Here is a 15145-nt window from a genome sequence, read left to right on the forward strand (position 1 = left end):
TTTTGCCACTGTTAATTCTAGTCCATTAGGAACTGAAGTAGCTTTGCTTAAGTTCTCAGGTCATGATCTTGCATAGCCCAGCCCTGTGCCAGTATACTATTTTATATGCTTTGCTGGCATTTACATACATCTTTTATTTAAACAGGCTGAACTAAACTTTTGTGACCTTAAAATAAAGCAGAAGCCGCTGCTGCAGTGTGCCTTAGCTTGCGGCATATTTCGTTTTAAAACACCAGGGCACTCAGACAAAAGGTCTTGCTCTCAGACATGGCTACAAGCCCTCACCATCAGAGAGCCACACTGGTCCCACTGCCGCAGCTTGGCGGCTTCAGAGTGATAAAACCCTAGGCGAAAAGACTAGAGAAAACCGTGTGAACTGCTTTTAAGCCCCCGTGTTATTTTAAAGCTCCCTCCGCTGCAGCTTCTGGTCGCGCTGTTTTCATTGAAGCAAACTGGAAGGCGCCGAGGACAAGCCACTGGGGAGAACAAACCCATCCCGCTGGTGCCAGCCGTCCCTTCGGTAAAACCCCTTCCCCTTGCACCCACGCCACATCCACCCCCTCCCCGGGCTCCGTGAACGAAGCCCCCAGCCCGGCCGCGCTCCTTCCCCGCTCCCCTCCCGGAGCTCGCCCCGGGACCCCCTCGCCCCCCGGCAGCGAGCCGAGCCCCCAGCCCACCTGCCGCCCCTCCGCCGAGCACAGCCCGGCCCGGCCCGCAGCGCCCCGGCTCCGGAAGAGGAAAGCAATGGGCGGGCAGGGAAGGGAAGGGAAGGAGGCAGGCGGGAGGGACGGAGCCATGGAGCACCGCCCTAAGGGGCCGGGCTCGCTGAGCCGCCATGAGCGGGGCCGGGGCGGCTGCTGGCCCCGCCGGGCGGCGGCTGCGGGCGTACACGGCCCTGCCGGTGCGGGTGGTGGAGGAGCACCAGGACGTGAGTGGGGCTGGGGGTGTGGGGGAGCCCCTCCGGAGGTGGGGGAGCCCGGGGAAGGGGAGCCCCAGCGGGACAGCGCAGCCAGCCCCAGGCGCCCTCTTAATAGCAGCGTCACCTCGCTGCCCCTAAATGAAGTTTAGCACCCAGGTGGCTTCAGTTTCCCTCCCCATGCAGCCATTTGGGCACCTCTGTAAACAGCTTGCAGCTTTTGCTTATAGTGGTATAAGCATAACTTTCATTACGCTTCTGTTTTGAGTTAGCTTAGCGAGGGCTATTCACGCTAAATACATGCTCTGTGTTCTCACTACATGCATATATGTGCATGATCTGCCGTGTAAAGCATACGGGACCTTTCATCACAAAGCACCCAAAGCTTTATCCAGCCCATTTCTGGTGCTGATCGGTGGGAAGGGGTCGCTAGATGCATTGCGCTATGATTAATAGTCGCAGCTGGTGCGAAGGCAGTTTTGTTCTCAGCCCAAAGCAGGAGAAAGTTAGAGGTTTTAGGCTCTTCTCCCTTCCCCCATCCCTTCCTAATCTCACAGTTTATGCAAACAATGAGATGAAACTTGGATTTAAATCGCAAAAGTTGTAGGTTGTAAAGGTAGGCCAGATTATTGCCTTTTCCCAAAGATGTTACAGTCGTGGAACAACAAGGGTACCCTTGTTATTTTTGACCTTGTTTTATTTACTGCATAAGGAACGGGTAAACTGAATAATTTATATCTAGACAGGTGAAATAGAGTCCAAATTTCTGGCGTTGGCCAAATTGTCCAGTTATATCCATGCACTGTTCAGGATTTGTGATCTTAATCGGTTGTATTCCTAAAAGGTAGTTCTGCTTCTGCTTTAGCATAGAGTGATTTTGTTGCCCAGTCCCTTTATAGTCTTCACCTTCCCTGTGTAGTAGGGCTGGGATTCGCAGCTCTGGCTGGATTTGTTCTGGTAGCTGGGGCAATGTAACTGTAACTGGGAAAAGCTTTACGTCTTGCAGTCCAGTGAGAAGCACTGGGAACCAGCAATCAGTGTTTTCCATTCACCACCTGACCTTGTTGCACAGCAGTTACTTGTTATGCTATAAATTGAGGAGCTGAGGTGGTTCCTATTTCTTTATTAGCATGTACCTTTGAGTGAAGACCTTTGGTAGGGGGTGAGGCTAGGTACCTGGGAAAGGTAGTATATTGCAGTTATTAAGTTATATAGATGTTAGGAATTAAATTCTTTATAAGCATGTGGACCTAAACATCAGCTAAAGTGTAAACAATGGTGGCATTAGTTTTCACTCTGTATCAATTAACTTCTAAAATCTGAGTAATGAAGAGTTTTTATCTCTGCAGCACCCATGCATAATGAGTAAGTTCTATGGTATGGAAAAGGCAGCGCAGGTGCCATGTTCTGCAGAAAGGGGAAGATAAGTTAGAAATGGAATAAAAGAAAAGCCTGGTCATTCAGTTGTATGATTAGTGAGACGAGCCACTGCAAAGAATAATTTCTATGAATAAGATAGAGCTGTGATTTTTCTAGCAGCTTCTCATCTATAGAGCTCTCAGGCTCAGTATTTGCAGCTCACGAGCAGCCTTGTTGCTGGAATTGTTTCCCCTTTGTATTGTTTTCTGTTTTCTCCTCCTTCCAATATGTAACCCAAATTCTAAGAGAGTAAGAGTGAGACAAATGTTTTTGCTGATAAAGCTGTTGTATTTATCATTTCAGGGATTGCAGTAGAATTATTTTTGTTCATGTTCTTTTAGGTGCTGCCTTTCATCTATCGTGCCATTGGTTCAAAGCATCTTCCTGCCAGTAACATTAGCTTTGTTCATCTTGACTCCCATCCAGACCTCCTTATCCCTGTGAATATGCCTGCAGACACTGTATTTGACAAAGAAGTGCTTTTTAGGTAAGTCCTACATACTGCATCAGAACACTTTAACTCCACTTCTTGCTGCATTTGGTTTGCAGACCTGTGTGTGAAGTATGAACAAAAAATGTATAAATAATCCTTGAGCTGTATTCTTTTGTCTTTTCACTTTTATTCAGAACTAAATGATTTTGCATGGAAGAAGTTATGTTTGTTTTATGAATGTGGTCAAACATTTATGTTACGTGTCCAGGAGGTGTGTTTAGTTGTTTAGTAACATATCACGTTATTAAACCAGATGGCTCCCCTGGCTAACAGGACAGCATTCTGAGTGGATGCTGTTCACCTGGAGAGCTGTGGTATTAGAACAGCTTTTCTCTCTTCGTACTGAAAAATTGACTGAGAGTGAAATAACATCTGCACTGACAAGATACAAATGTGAAGTTGAAAAAGTTAATTAAGACCAGTGTTTTTCCTCAATTTCTTGCGTAGGCAAAAAAACACACAATGATCTGTGTTCTTGTCTTTTTCTTCCTGTTTTAAAATAAATATTGATTGTTCCAGTATTATGGTGATACACAACAGTGACAAGAATGGCATAAATAGTATATTAGCAATTGTATCACTCTGCCTATAGTCTGTATTTGTTGTTGTTGTTGTATGAATAAGAAGCCTTGTGGGCTGCATCATACACCCAAACATTTTGTAGGTTTTGGATGACTCACTTTCACTACTGAGGTTATATTTGAAGTCTACTTAGAACAATTTACAATAAAACACTCCCTTGAGCTCTGTTCAGAATAGCATTGATGATGCACTTTCTCTCTGTCAGATGTATTAATAGAGAGAAGGACAAGTCCACATACTTTATAATCAAAGTACCATGCTAAAAGTGAAGCTGACTATACTTCCTAGTAATTTTTTTAGTTTTACTACAGACATTTTTGATTCTTCTTATAAATCAATATTTGTTGTTTTTCTTTTCTTGTTTTAATTTCTGATGATTTGCATGGGGGCTTTCAAGATGTGGAATGTATTTGCGCTGTTCTTGACCATGTTTTCCTTGCAAGAAAAGTAAGTATTATCCCTGGTCTTTCCTTCTTCATTACAGTGAATTAAGTATTGAGAACTGGATTATGCCTGCTGTTTATGCTGGCCATATTTCTCAAGTTCTGTGGCTTCACCCACCATGGGCTCAGCAGATCTCAGAGGGAAAACACAATTTTTTAGTTGGGAAAGACATATCAACAACTACAATCAGGTAGGTTGTCTGCTATCATATGTTGGTAATATAAAAGACACGTAGTTTTAATTGACCTTTTTTATATTTCTTGGATAAAGATAGTGATACATCTGTTTTTCGCAATGAAAAATACAATCTGTATTTGTGAGTTCTTTAGGACCTAATGTGACTATATGTTTTAATGGGTACAGTTTAAGATGTGCCTTGTAGTCTCTTTTCTAATTCAAGCTATTCCCCTTGTCCATCACATGCGTCAACCTAACTAATTTCCGTAGCAGTCCTCTGTTAGATCCTCTTCTGTTTGTTGACATCTTTCATGTCCTGTGGGCCCAAACCTTGGCAGAGTATGTGCAATGTGACCTCACCAGTGCTGAACACAAAGAGAAAGAAGTCTCTTCTCTTGGCATTTTGGCTAGTACTAGACAAAATTTCTCTGTACAGATAAATTAATGAGTAGTCTTCACTGTAGGAGTGTACGGCTTGGTCATGCGTAATTTGCTTCCTACTGTGACTGCCCAGTCCTCCTCTGTAGCATCTTGCTGGTCTGTGCCAACCTGCTACTGCCACATGGGGTTTTTCTGTCTCAGATGTGGGACCTTTCATTTCTCTTGAAATTAATGAGATGTTTGTAGGTTGTTCCTCTAGGCTGTCTACATCCCTCAGGAGGCCAACAATGGGGATCTAAACTTCTGCTGTTCATAAAATTATCTGTCTGTGGTTGATGGATGGTGGTACCCTGTAATTGGCAAGGTCTTAATACAAGTGAACAGAAGTTCACTTCTTTCAAGGTTTTTTCAGTCTGAATTTGTTACGTAAGGCTTAATGTGCTGAAATATGGCTTGAAAATAATATTCTATACACTTCCAATCTAGGTGGAGTTTTTATTTTGATTATTTGTTGTTGTTTTTAAATTAAGTGGATATGTAGCTATTAATCCTTGTTACCTGCTCTCCTTACACCTAGAATAAGGAATCATATGTCAGAGGTAGAGAAAAGTTAAACACTATTAATGCATATTATTTTACTTATAATAAAGTAAATTATATCCATGGGTTTCACAGAAGTTCTCAAATGCAACTAAAGTAGTTTTTCTAAAGAAAAAAGGCGATCTAAGGCAAAACATACAGTGCTTTGCAGCCTTATATGCCGTAACATTGACAGTATCTTGTTAAATTCTTGATGTAAGATATAATTCAATGTCAAACTAATCCTAGTAGCACATAATATAGAATATCTTTCTCTACCTATTAGAAGCCTTGTAGAGCTATCAAAAAAATTCCACAATTTTAATGTAGTGATTCAGCATTGAAGAGGTAGATATAATCTCCAAGTGTTTAAATGGGAATTAAAATAAATAACTTTGTATATGCAGTTCTATTGGCTTTGTTACCCATCAAACATCTATTCATTTTAAATGCATGTTTTTTTGCTAAGTTCTTTGCAAAGTTCTGTATTAACTTTGAGTTGCTGTCAATTGTAGGGTTACAGGTACAGATGATTACTTTTTAAGTGATGGTCTTTATGTCCCTGCTGATCAGCTAGAAAACCAGAAGCCTTTAAATTTACATGTCATTCTCATTAATCCTACGGAAACATCAAACAACCAGGAAGAAAATGGTGAAGTAATATCTGCTAAGAGACTGAAGCTAAATACAGATGACACAGCAAACACGGTTGCTGCCTCTTCATCAGTGACTCCTGGTGACCTTGAACACAGCTCCTCAAGTGTGAAGAACAAGGAAATGCAAAATGCAAGTGCCCTGAACAGGGCAGAATGTTCATCTTCAAGCTCTCTCAGAAATGATGAATGCCCAGTAAGGGAGGTTGCTAAAAATATCTGCCAAGTTCTTCAGAAAGGAGATGCATTTGTTTTAGACATTGACTTAGATTTTTTTTCAGTTAAGAATCCATTCAAAGAAATGTACACACAGGTAAGCATGACAATGGAGAGTCCTCTTACATTAGTAGAAGAGTACTAGTCCTCCTAGTGCTTAGTGTCTTTGGAGAAACTGTCATCTAATTTAAATTAGCAGATCAGCAGAATCATGATTGATGAATCACACTACTACTTGAAGAGAGACAGTTTAAGGGAGTGCATATTCCAAAGAAGTACAACAACCTAATAAAGCTAGGTCCTTACATTTGAAATAGGTGTAGAGAAAACATTCTGGCTTAGAGTTATGTGGCATGCTCCTGCTTGTTGTGTGGGCAATAAAAGCTGCTTGGATTTCCAAAGTTCATGTCCCAAGTACCCAAAGCAGGATTGATTAATCAGGGAGTGGTGGCAGACTGTATTTCTCACCCCTTCCAGTAGTATGCTGTTGGAAAGCCGCAATGGTACCCTGAGACTGCCTTTCCAAAAGATCTGTTGGCATTGATTATTCTGAGTGGTAACTCCTCTTGATGAGAGGCTGTGATTGATTTCCTTTGTCTGGACTGCTGAGTGTAACGATGAGCAAGCAGCTGTTGTTTCTGGTGTTGTGGCTCTGAGCTTAAGACTCTGCACCATATTCAATGTATAGCTTGTGGGTACAGAACTTGCCTCACTTTTGTGATGTTGTAAATATGTAGACCTTCAGCTGTGTCAAGCAGTTAGGAGCTTTTCTTTATGTGAACAGGCTTTTTAGGAACTAACTCATCTGCCCTGAAAACTGTGTGCAGCATTTGGGCTTAAAAATTTACTGCAATGTTATGATTGTTTCTAGTGATTAAAACTCTTCTTAACACTACTTTAACTTCAGTCTGTGCTGGAGAACACTGACATCTTTGAGTTTTAGCTAGAGTACTGCTTCCTTGTTCAGTGTATAGAAGTGAATGCAGTGTCCCTGACCTCTGTTAGTTTCTGACATCCAGTATTTATAATCCCGGTACCTTCCAAAAATAAGCAATCCCAATCATTCTGAATCACAGAAATGTAAGACAAAGTGGAAGCACCACAGGGGTCTTGTCATGTAAGAATACCCTCTTAGGGCTTACAATACATTCTTCATAAAGCCATAGAGGAGTCTTAATGCGTTTTGTTTATTTGGGGGTGGGAACGGATTTTTTTTTCTTGTGCTGAGATAAGTTCTCAGCTCTAGGAACCACTTTTGGAAGTGGAGTTGCACAGAGCGCCCAGTATTACCTTTTTTGATAAGAACTTCATATGTGGTTAACATTTCTTAACTACGTTCCCTTTTCTGTAAAATACAGTAATTCTATCAGAAAATGTTGCTCAAGTTAACTATTGGAATATAAAAATCCAAGGAAAAGCTAAAAAGCAAATACGTCTCACCAATCAGAAGAGTATTCTCCTTCCACCAAAAAAAAAAACCACCAAAACACTAAAATCCAAAACAGTGCACTAAAGATGCTTTATATTTTTGTAAAATTTATGGTCTCTTAGTCTACCATTTCTTTCTCCTGAAAAATTCCTGTGTTCACCTTTTCAATGCTGTTAAGTAAATAATGAGATATGTTTATTGTTTAAAGAAACTTGAATATTATCAAGGAGTAGGGCTGACAAGCCCCTGTTACTAGTGAACTACTTGTTCAACCAGCCTAAAGCCTTTAGCTGTCTGTTTTTCCTTTAAAATCCTACTTATTTATCAGTCTTATTCATCAACTTATTGGGACATTAGATCAGCAAAATAGATGCTTAGCTTCAGAGACTGGTTAATTAACAGAACTTGTAAATACATGTATGTAATTTATACAGCTGTGTTATTGAAGTCAGGTTTAAAGTTTAGCTGTTTCAAAAATGCTTGGCTGAGGCTGTGAAGTAGTGCTCTCACAGCATCTTCCTCACCTGCATTTACAGGGATTTGTCTGTGTTACTGGCATAGAAAAGTTACGTTGAAGTGTGGGTGTTTTTTGTTTTTTGTTTGTTTGTTTGTTTTAAGACAGATGGCTTTGAAGTTCCTGGTTGTCATTTGAAGAGACTAATTTTCTCCCCTTTTTCTTTTTTGAAGACAGAGTATGAGATCTTACAAGAGTTGTACAACTTCAAGAAGCCGCATAAGGATGCAACAGAGGTAAGGCATTTCCTTGTGGGATACATTATGTGGGAATGATTCTTTTGATTTATGCAGTAAAAATGAATTATGAGAAGGAAAGAACCTATAAAAGGTGCTTAATGAAGTGGTTTCCAATTAAGCTATGCAGCATGCTGAATACTAATCAGAAGTGTCTTAGGAATTTTTTATGTTAAATATGTAACCATGTAAATATTTAGCATGAGAGTAAACACTAATTTCTGTAAACAAATGGTAATTGACAAGATAGAAATGAAAATACAGTAAGTCATCTGCAGTCTCTCAAGGTTCAATGTTTTTTTTTCTCCCTTTAGGGTCTCCTTCTCCTTGCCCTAGTTGTTCTTCCTTGATAGTGAAAGTAGTGCTAAATGCCTAGTTGATATTTTATTTATTTATTTAGATGTGGAAGGGCTGGTATTGTGCCACTGCAGTGTACTTCTCTTTGTATGTGTTGGGTGTTTCTGAATCGTGGAAACATACACCTGCTGCAGCTGCCAAATGTTTATTTAGCCCTGAGCCTAAACCATGTAAAGAGTCATATTAGTGGTCATTATACCACATAATTTCTAAACAAGAGCTTAGCTTTGCTTTTATAATCATCTGAAGGCTTTTACAGATGATTATAAAAGAGAAATTTTACAGAGAGAGTGAATACATATAATAATCCGAGATTAATAAATCTTAATTTGTTAAAATAAAGAAATGGAGATGTGTCAAATTGGTTTTCATATTTCTTAGTCAATCTGCAAGACTGTGGTGAAAACAGGTACCTACTTAAAAGGTATGGAAATGTGGTAGGGGAAAAGGATTGTGATTAAGTTCACAATGTGATTTCAGGGCATGACGCATTTATTTAAGACGACAAATTTATTGGAGGCAATTGAAGTAGTTAGCAGAAAGTGAGTAATAGGTACAGAGTAATAGGTACTCAGTAATAGGTACTGATCTATGGATTGGTTTGTAGTGAGACAACTAACTTAAAGGGTCCAAATTCAGAAAACTAAAGAAATCAGAGTTTTTCCAGGACTCAAAAGTATTCTAGATGTCTTGTCTCTGAAAATCTGTTAGTTATTCCAAAGTACAACTAGATGTGTATTTCTATCATAGTGCAAGGTAAGTTAATGGGGCTTTTGTTTTCCTTTTTTTTTTTTTTCCAGTACAGATAGAGATTGGATATATCTTTAAGGTTAGTTACTGGTGCTGCACAGAAAGATGTCTTATTCATCCCTCAGAAACCTGAAGGTGTATTTCATGAATAGCTGATACCCTCAGCTATTCTTAATTTAGCCTGAAGCTGACAACACTAGCGAAAAGAAGCAGCATCTGTTATATGGTAGTCAGCAGCATCCTAAGAGGAACAACTGTTCTTAATTTATAGCCATTTATACCAATGTGCTTTGTAATTTTCCTTCACGCAGTGCTGCACTGAGTCTCTTTTACAATAAATGTGCTAAACGTTGCTTTTCATTTGATATGCTATATAGGGCCTCCCTCTGCAAATATTTATATGCACAACTTGTGTGCATTTGTAGTCTTGCTTATTCCAAGAAGATTTCCTCTTCATGTATTATGAACATTTTAAGAAAGTGCATAAACTTTTGCAGGATCACAGCCATAGCAAGCATTTTAAATTAATTCCAAATTCTTTCAGGCATGCATGCAGAGCTGCAAAACCTTCCAATAGCACATTTTGTGTTTTTTTTTTCCTGAAAAAAATTTCCGTTTAATTGAGTAATGCTCATAATTCTTATAAAATTAAAATCTTTCATTACAACGATGTAAAGCTTGCACTCAGAGTTCCTGTGTATTAATATTAAATCAATCAAATACTGCAACATTTCAATGCTATACAAACAAATCTGACAATACCATTTCTTTGCTCTTATCTTTGTTCTGTGTAAATTCTACCAGAATGTAGATGCAGCTTTTTATATGCTATAGGAAAGACAGAGCAAAGAGGTGTGTTTTTCTGAAGGTACCAGTTTCTGCAGGCATTCATTCTGATCATCTTGTAAAGGTGTTCTGTAGCAATAAACTTGTTGTTTGTTTCCCCACATACGCTAGATCAATTAAGCCATGATTTAGCTAGGAAAATCATTCTTGCCTCTTTTTCCTAACACGTTTTCATATGTGTATATTTAAAGGAAGGCTTGCTGGATTGTGTTGAAAACCGTGTTCATCAGCTAGAAGATCTGGAAGCAGCATTTGCAGATTTGTGTGACAATGATGATGAAGAAACCATACAGAAGTGGGCTTCATATCCTGGGTAGGAGATCTCTAAATGGCTTAAAACCCTCCTGCCATTGGTTTATTCCCGTAGCCTTTGGAGAAGAATCTTCATGAACTGGTGACACAGTTAACAGTAAAGTGTTCTTCCTTATTCCCATCATATTGGAACTCTTCCTGGTCAGCTTATTAAGCTTAAGTAAGTTGAGATGACACAATTTCAGATAAGTAAGCCTGTTTTTGATTCCTTTAGATCAAGCTCTTTCCTGCTAATACTACTAGAATAATCTCCTCTTCTGAAAGACCTTTACCTTTCCCATACTAGTATGGGTAGGTTTTGATTCTTCTTGGATCTCATTACATTAGCACCTTCCTTTCCCTTATCTAAGATTCAGCTGTCTATTGCCCCAAAAAAAAGGCAATTTACCAGTGCCAGTAAGGTTTCTTTCCTGCAACTGCTCCTTTCTTGGGAGCCTTTCTGGAGCACAGTAGACAAGGCTCTCGTTCCTGACCTATTGCAGAAGCAGTGCTGCAGGAGACCTCCAGATTTACCCTGGTGGATAGTCTTGAAAAGTGTCAGAACCACAGACAAGGTCATAGCTCTGGAAGAAGTCTTCTATTAGAATAACTCTGAAGAGGAAAAACAGTATGTACTATAAGGCAGCAGAGTCAAAAGGATGTGATTTCAAATGAGTTTCCTGAAAAATATGTGATAGCTATCTGTATATTTCAGTTTTAAATGGAAGAATACTTAACTTGTGGACCTGTATATTCACATACTGTTTTTCCTAAACTTTTTCTTAAGGCCAGGAATAATAACTATAATTTAGTCTGTGTAAGACATGTCTTAGATTTACACCTAAGAACTTAAGTGTTCAGTCTTCTTAAGTTCAGTTTTCCTTTATTTCTGTAATGCAGTTGTTTAGGAACCAATTAGCCCAGCACTTTGCTAACAGAAAGTGTGGGAATCTGGATGGGATCTATGCAAGGCTACAAGATTTTCTTTGCTTTTAGAAGAGCAAGTCAGACAACGCAAAAGTTAAGTCTGTCTGCAGTGCCACATGGCGAACTTTTTATAAGATCAGCCTTATAGAGGCTGATTTCTGCATGAACCTTCATGCAAATTTTGTCCTCTCTGCAGGGAAGCAAGTTTGGTGAAATTTTGTGATCGATGTGAGGCAGAACTCTCATAAAAAGCAACAAAATATTGGGGTTATACAGAAGGGCTGCTTTGGTGCTACAGAAGTCCTTGCTTTCTGTGGAAGAATGGAAATGAGTGAAAGGCTGCATACATGAGTGAGTGTCCACAAAACATGTCAGTGGCATCTGCTGTGATTCTAAATAAATGTTTTAATCTGAAAAGAAACCGAGCAAAAGACCAAGTTTTCCCTTAATAGGAAGATTATTCATTTTTGCTGTTAAATACAGCAGTTACTGCCAGACTTCTGTAACAATCAATGCAAGTATATCAAGTTAATAAAACTTTTGCGTGACAACAGCTTCTCTCTAGGTCTGCCCTGAAAGAAAGGGGAAGAGGCCTTGCAGACTAGGTATGAATAGTAGGGTTTCCTGAGACCTAGGGAAACAGCAAAATAATACTGATACTCTCCATTTTTCTTAGGTACAAGATGACATGGGCAACATAACTTCTGCTTTTTTCTTTCTTTTTTTTTTAACTTAGGTTAAATGTATCAGTTTCTAAGTTTTTACATAACAAGTTCTGTTTTTTTTTTTTTTTTTTTTTATTGCAGAATGAAGCCCCTTGTTCAGCTAGTTCACAGTTTGAAAAGCAGGATGGAGAGCCCAGACTATGAAATGGTAAGTCACTGTATAAAGGAGCAGAAAGTTGGTAATTTCCAAAACATATGTTCAACAGGGAGGGAAAAAGTTATGTTTAATTTTAGACTTGACTCCTTGATTCAGTACTTGGGATTTTAATAGTTTTTTTAATGTTACTGCTTAGAGCAGCTTTTTTTAAAAGCTTTTGAATTTTTATTGATTTTTTATATGAATTTTTATTGAAATGTTATATGAATTTTTATTCTGCTTGTCTATATTTTATATTGTCTATATATTTATGCAACATTAATATGATATTTAGGACACTCATGTCTCAAGCTGCTTCTTTTGAAATTAGCTTTCACTTCACCAGGGTCTGTCGATATACTTTATAGAACTTAAGGTACCTGTTTGTAAAAGATCGGGCTTGCCATCTTCAAGGACTGCAGCATGCTCTGAATTCATAGGAGAGGCACATTGATTGCACTGGAGATAATGAAACAATCCATGTAAACTCAGGTTGTGTTTTTTTTTTTTTTGTTTGTTTGAGTACTAGCTAGGAATAAAAAACTTATTGTCTGAAGGTGTGTAAGTTACCTCTTGGGCTAGGGATAGCAATTTAGGGATTTCTTATATAGACAAGCCATGTCAATACTTTGTTTGTAGGACAAGTGAAAATCTGTTAATTGTCTGTTAATTACAAAATGAAAATATGTATAATTTACATGTAGGTCCATCAGGCTGGTCTGACCTGTGATTATATGGAGCTTCCCCACCATGTTAGCACAGAAGAGGAGATTGAAGGCCTCATACAATCCACTAAAGTTCTACTGAAAAACATGCCTAAGCCCACACTTGTGACAATTGCTCGGTAAGATGTGTAGATTCTTTAAAACATTCAGGCAGCTTTACAAAGCTGAATGATTCTATGAATATAACATTGGTGAATGTATCTTTTTTAAAAAAAAAATCCATCTTCCATTGGAAAACTTAAGTGTAGTGAAAATTGACATATGAAAGCATTAATCATAAGGCAGTGACAGTATACTGCTTAAGGGAAGGTTCTGTGCTGATGGCCAGTTTTACTAGGCTTCAGAGTGGCCAGCACAGATTTCAACAGCAGTGAAAACATGATGACTTAATGAGTTTCAGTGCAGGCTATATAAAGCCTATGATGAGGCCTTGCGTGTGTTGCAGTGGATGGCTGTCACTGAGGTTCATATTACCTTTGCTACTTCTGTTTAGCAATTTAGAGTAAAGCTATCTTAAACAACCTTGCATGGGCTGAAATTATGCCTTCTCTACTCTTGTGTTAGGATTCATTACACTATTGGTAAGATCTGTTTTCAGTGAAATTTCTCATGGAAAAAATTTTGATTAGGTGGGACAGGTTTTCATCTAATAATCTGAAGGGTATTTATATTCTAGAAAGCTCTAATGATGTTTTGCATAGGGTTAAAATTACTCTTCCAGGACTGTAAAGGAATTATTTGGGAGAGCAGAATGGAGTTGGGGCCAATGTACTACCCTATCCTGGGAGAACTTAATTTGAAGACCACAGTGTAACTTAACAAATTATTGCAACTTACTTACTTGAAGAATACCGTGTGTGCCCTAAAAGTACGGGCAGCAACACTAGGATCTGACATGAAATAATTTGTGTCAACAACAAATACCATGGCAAATACCTACAACAAAAGAAAGCTGTATTTTCTGCGCCAGCCACAGGGTTGTTATGCACTGTTGCAGAGGAAATAGAGAAGTATTTATGTAGGTCTTGACAGATCTAAAATCCTAGAAGTGTAGCTCTGTTTTTTTTTTTTTTTTTTTTTTGTTTTTGTTTTTGTTTTTTTTTTTTACCAGCATCTGTTTGTGGTAAATATTGTTATCCCAGGAATTACACAGATTTTTTTTTTTTAATTTTTCTACCCATTTTAACTAGCAGCAATTGAAATTTTCAGTCTACCTTTCCACCAGTACTTTAATTGGATTATTTGCTTGAATTCTGATTGGCAACATGTTGTGTTAGAGTTGGAAGTCATGTTTCTGATCATCTGTGGGCTTTCTGTTCAACTTCAGGCAAATTGCAGTTGTTGAAAGCAGAGAGGAAAAGCACAGTAGTATGCTTTGAAGAGATACTGGGAGGCAGAACTTTTCATGCTTTGAAAGTAGCTTCAACACCCTGGATACAAAGCATTACAAGAATACAAATTAATATCTATACTCCCTCATTGTTTTATTCAAATCTTTGTTACAGATCAAGTTTGGACGACTATTGCCCTTCTGAGCAGGTTGACATCATTCAAGAGAAGGTTCTCAATTTACTAGGTTTGGTGTATGGCACTCTGGATGTGCACTTAGATTACTCAACCAACTCTTCTTTGTGACATGTCTTCATATATTGCTTTCCAATGCAGTAGATTAATTTAAATTGCATATTTGCTGTGGTTGCAGGGGGAAAAAACACACTTGTTTCAGCAGATGGCACTAGAACCCAAGCTGACCAAGAGCTAGGTTTAAGTTGCACTGCTTTCAGTCAGCTGTATCAGAACTGTTACCTGTTTCTTTTGATTGTTATTTTTACTGTCTTGCTTATTTTAAAAATTGGGTCAAGAGAAACTGTTTGTCCACAGAATGTATTTTTTCCATCTGATTTCTTGAAGTGTGTGTAAAAAAAAAAAAAAAAATAATAAAATCTAAAAATAAACAGATTTCTTTTATAAACTTAAACTTTTTGGAGTTCAGTGAGTAACAGATGTGTTCCTGAGTTGCATTCTGTTCTTTTAAAAGTTACCTCAGTAGTGCCAATGAGACCTTGATGTTGCGTAGTGATCTTTCCTAACTGCTGTACTTCAGCACTCCCCTCACATTTTCAAGAGCAGTTTATGGCTTCTTCCCATCCACAGAATATTATCTGTATTTATAATCTGCATTAATATTGTCTCTTTACCTTAGAGTATTTCTTTGGTGACTCAGATAATGTTCCTGATATGCAGACGTTGAATTTTTATTTTTAAAGATACTTTTTAATCCTTTAAATACATAAAAATAATATGTGTGTGTGCATGCTTTTATTTACTGAATCCTGCAAGGAACTGAAT

General features: G+C 38.4%; 2 protein-coding genes across 3 annotated transcripts in view; one reads left to right on the forward strand and one right to left on the reverse strand.

Annotated features, from left to right (window-relative positions):
- Positions 1-846, reverse strand: part of DROSHA (drosha ribonuclease III) — a 71035-nt gene extending 70189 nt beyond the window's left edge. The window contains exon 1 of the mRNA XM_068670871.1: positions 678-846. The gene's annotated coding sequence lies outside the window, so the exon portion shown is untranslated. The remainder of the gene's footprint in view (positions 1-677) is intronic.
- C2H5orf22 (chromosome 2 C5orf22 homolog) lies at positions 793-14774 on the forward strand. 2 transcript variants are annotated; one of them, XM_068670872.1, is made up of 9 exons: positions 793-928; positions 2677-2822; positions 3895-4044; positions 5507-5957; positions 7977-8039; positions 10184-10305; positions 12017-12083; positions 12776-12915; positions 14302-14774. In XM_068670872.1, exons 1-9 carry the CDS (start codon positions 836-838, stop codon positions 14429-14431), a joined length of 1362 nt encoding a protein of 453 aa, XP_068526973.1. In that variant the 5' UTR covers positions 793-835; the 3' UTR covers positions 14432-14774. The 2 variants fall into 2 exon arrangements, with proteins under 2 accessions (XP_068526973.1, XP_068526974.1); XM_068670873.1 differs by lacking the exon at positions 793-928 and adding an exon at positions 2044-2281.
- Positions 14775-15145: the final 371 nt, after the last annotated feature.

The sequence above is a fragment of the Anas acuta genome, chromosome 2 (genome assembly GCF_963932015.1).
Source record: "Anas acuta chromosome 2, bAnaAcu1.1, whole genome shotgun sequence".
NCBI lineage: Eukaryota > Metazoa > Chordata > Aves > Anseriformes > Anatidae > Anas > Anas acuta.

Bases quoted from the DNA above. Each gene is read 5' to 3' on its own strand.
- C2H5orf22 (XM_068670872.1), top strand. From the start codon at position 836: ATGAGCGGGGCCGGGGCGGCTGCTGGCCCCGCCGGGCGGCGGCTGCGG. The intron at 929-2,676 runs GTGAGTGGGGCT...ATGTTCTTTTAG, and splicing joins TGGTGGAGGAGCACCAGGAC to GTGCTGCCTTTCATCTATCG. The intron at 12,916-14,301 runs GTAAGATGTGTA...TCTTTGTTACAG, and splicing joins ACACTTGTGACAATTGCTCG to ATCAAGTTTGGACGACTATT.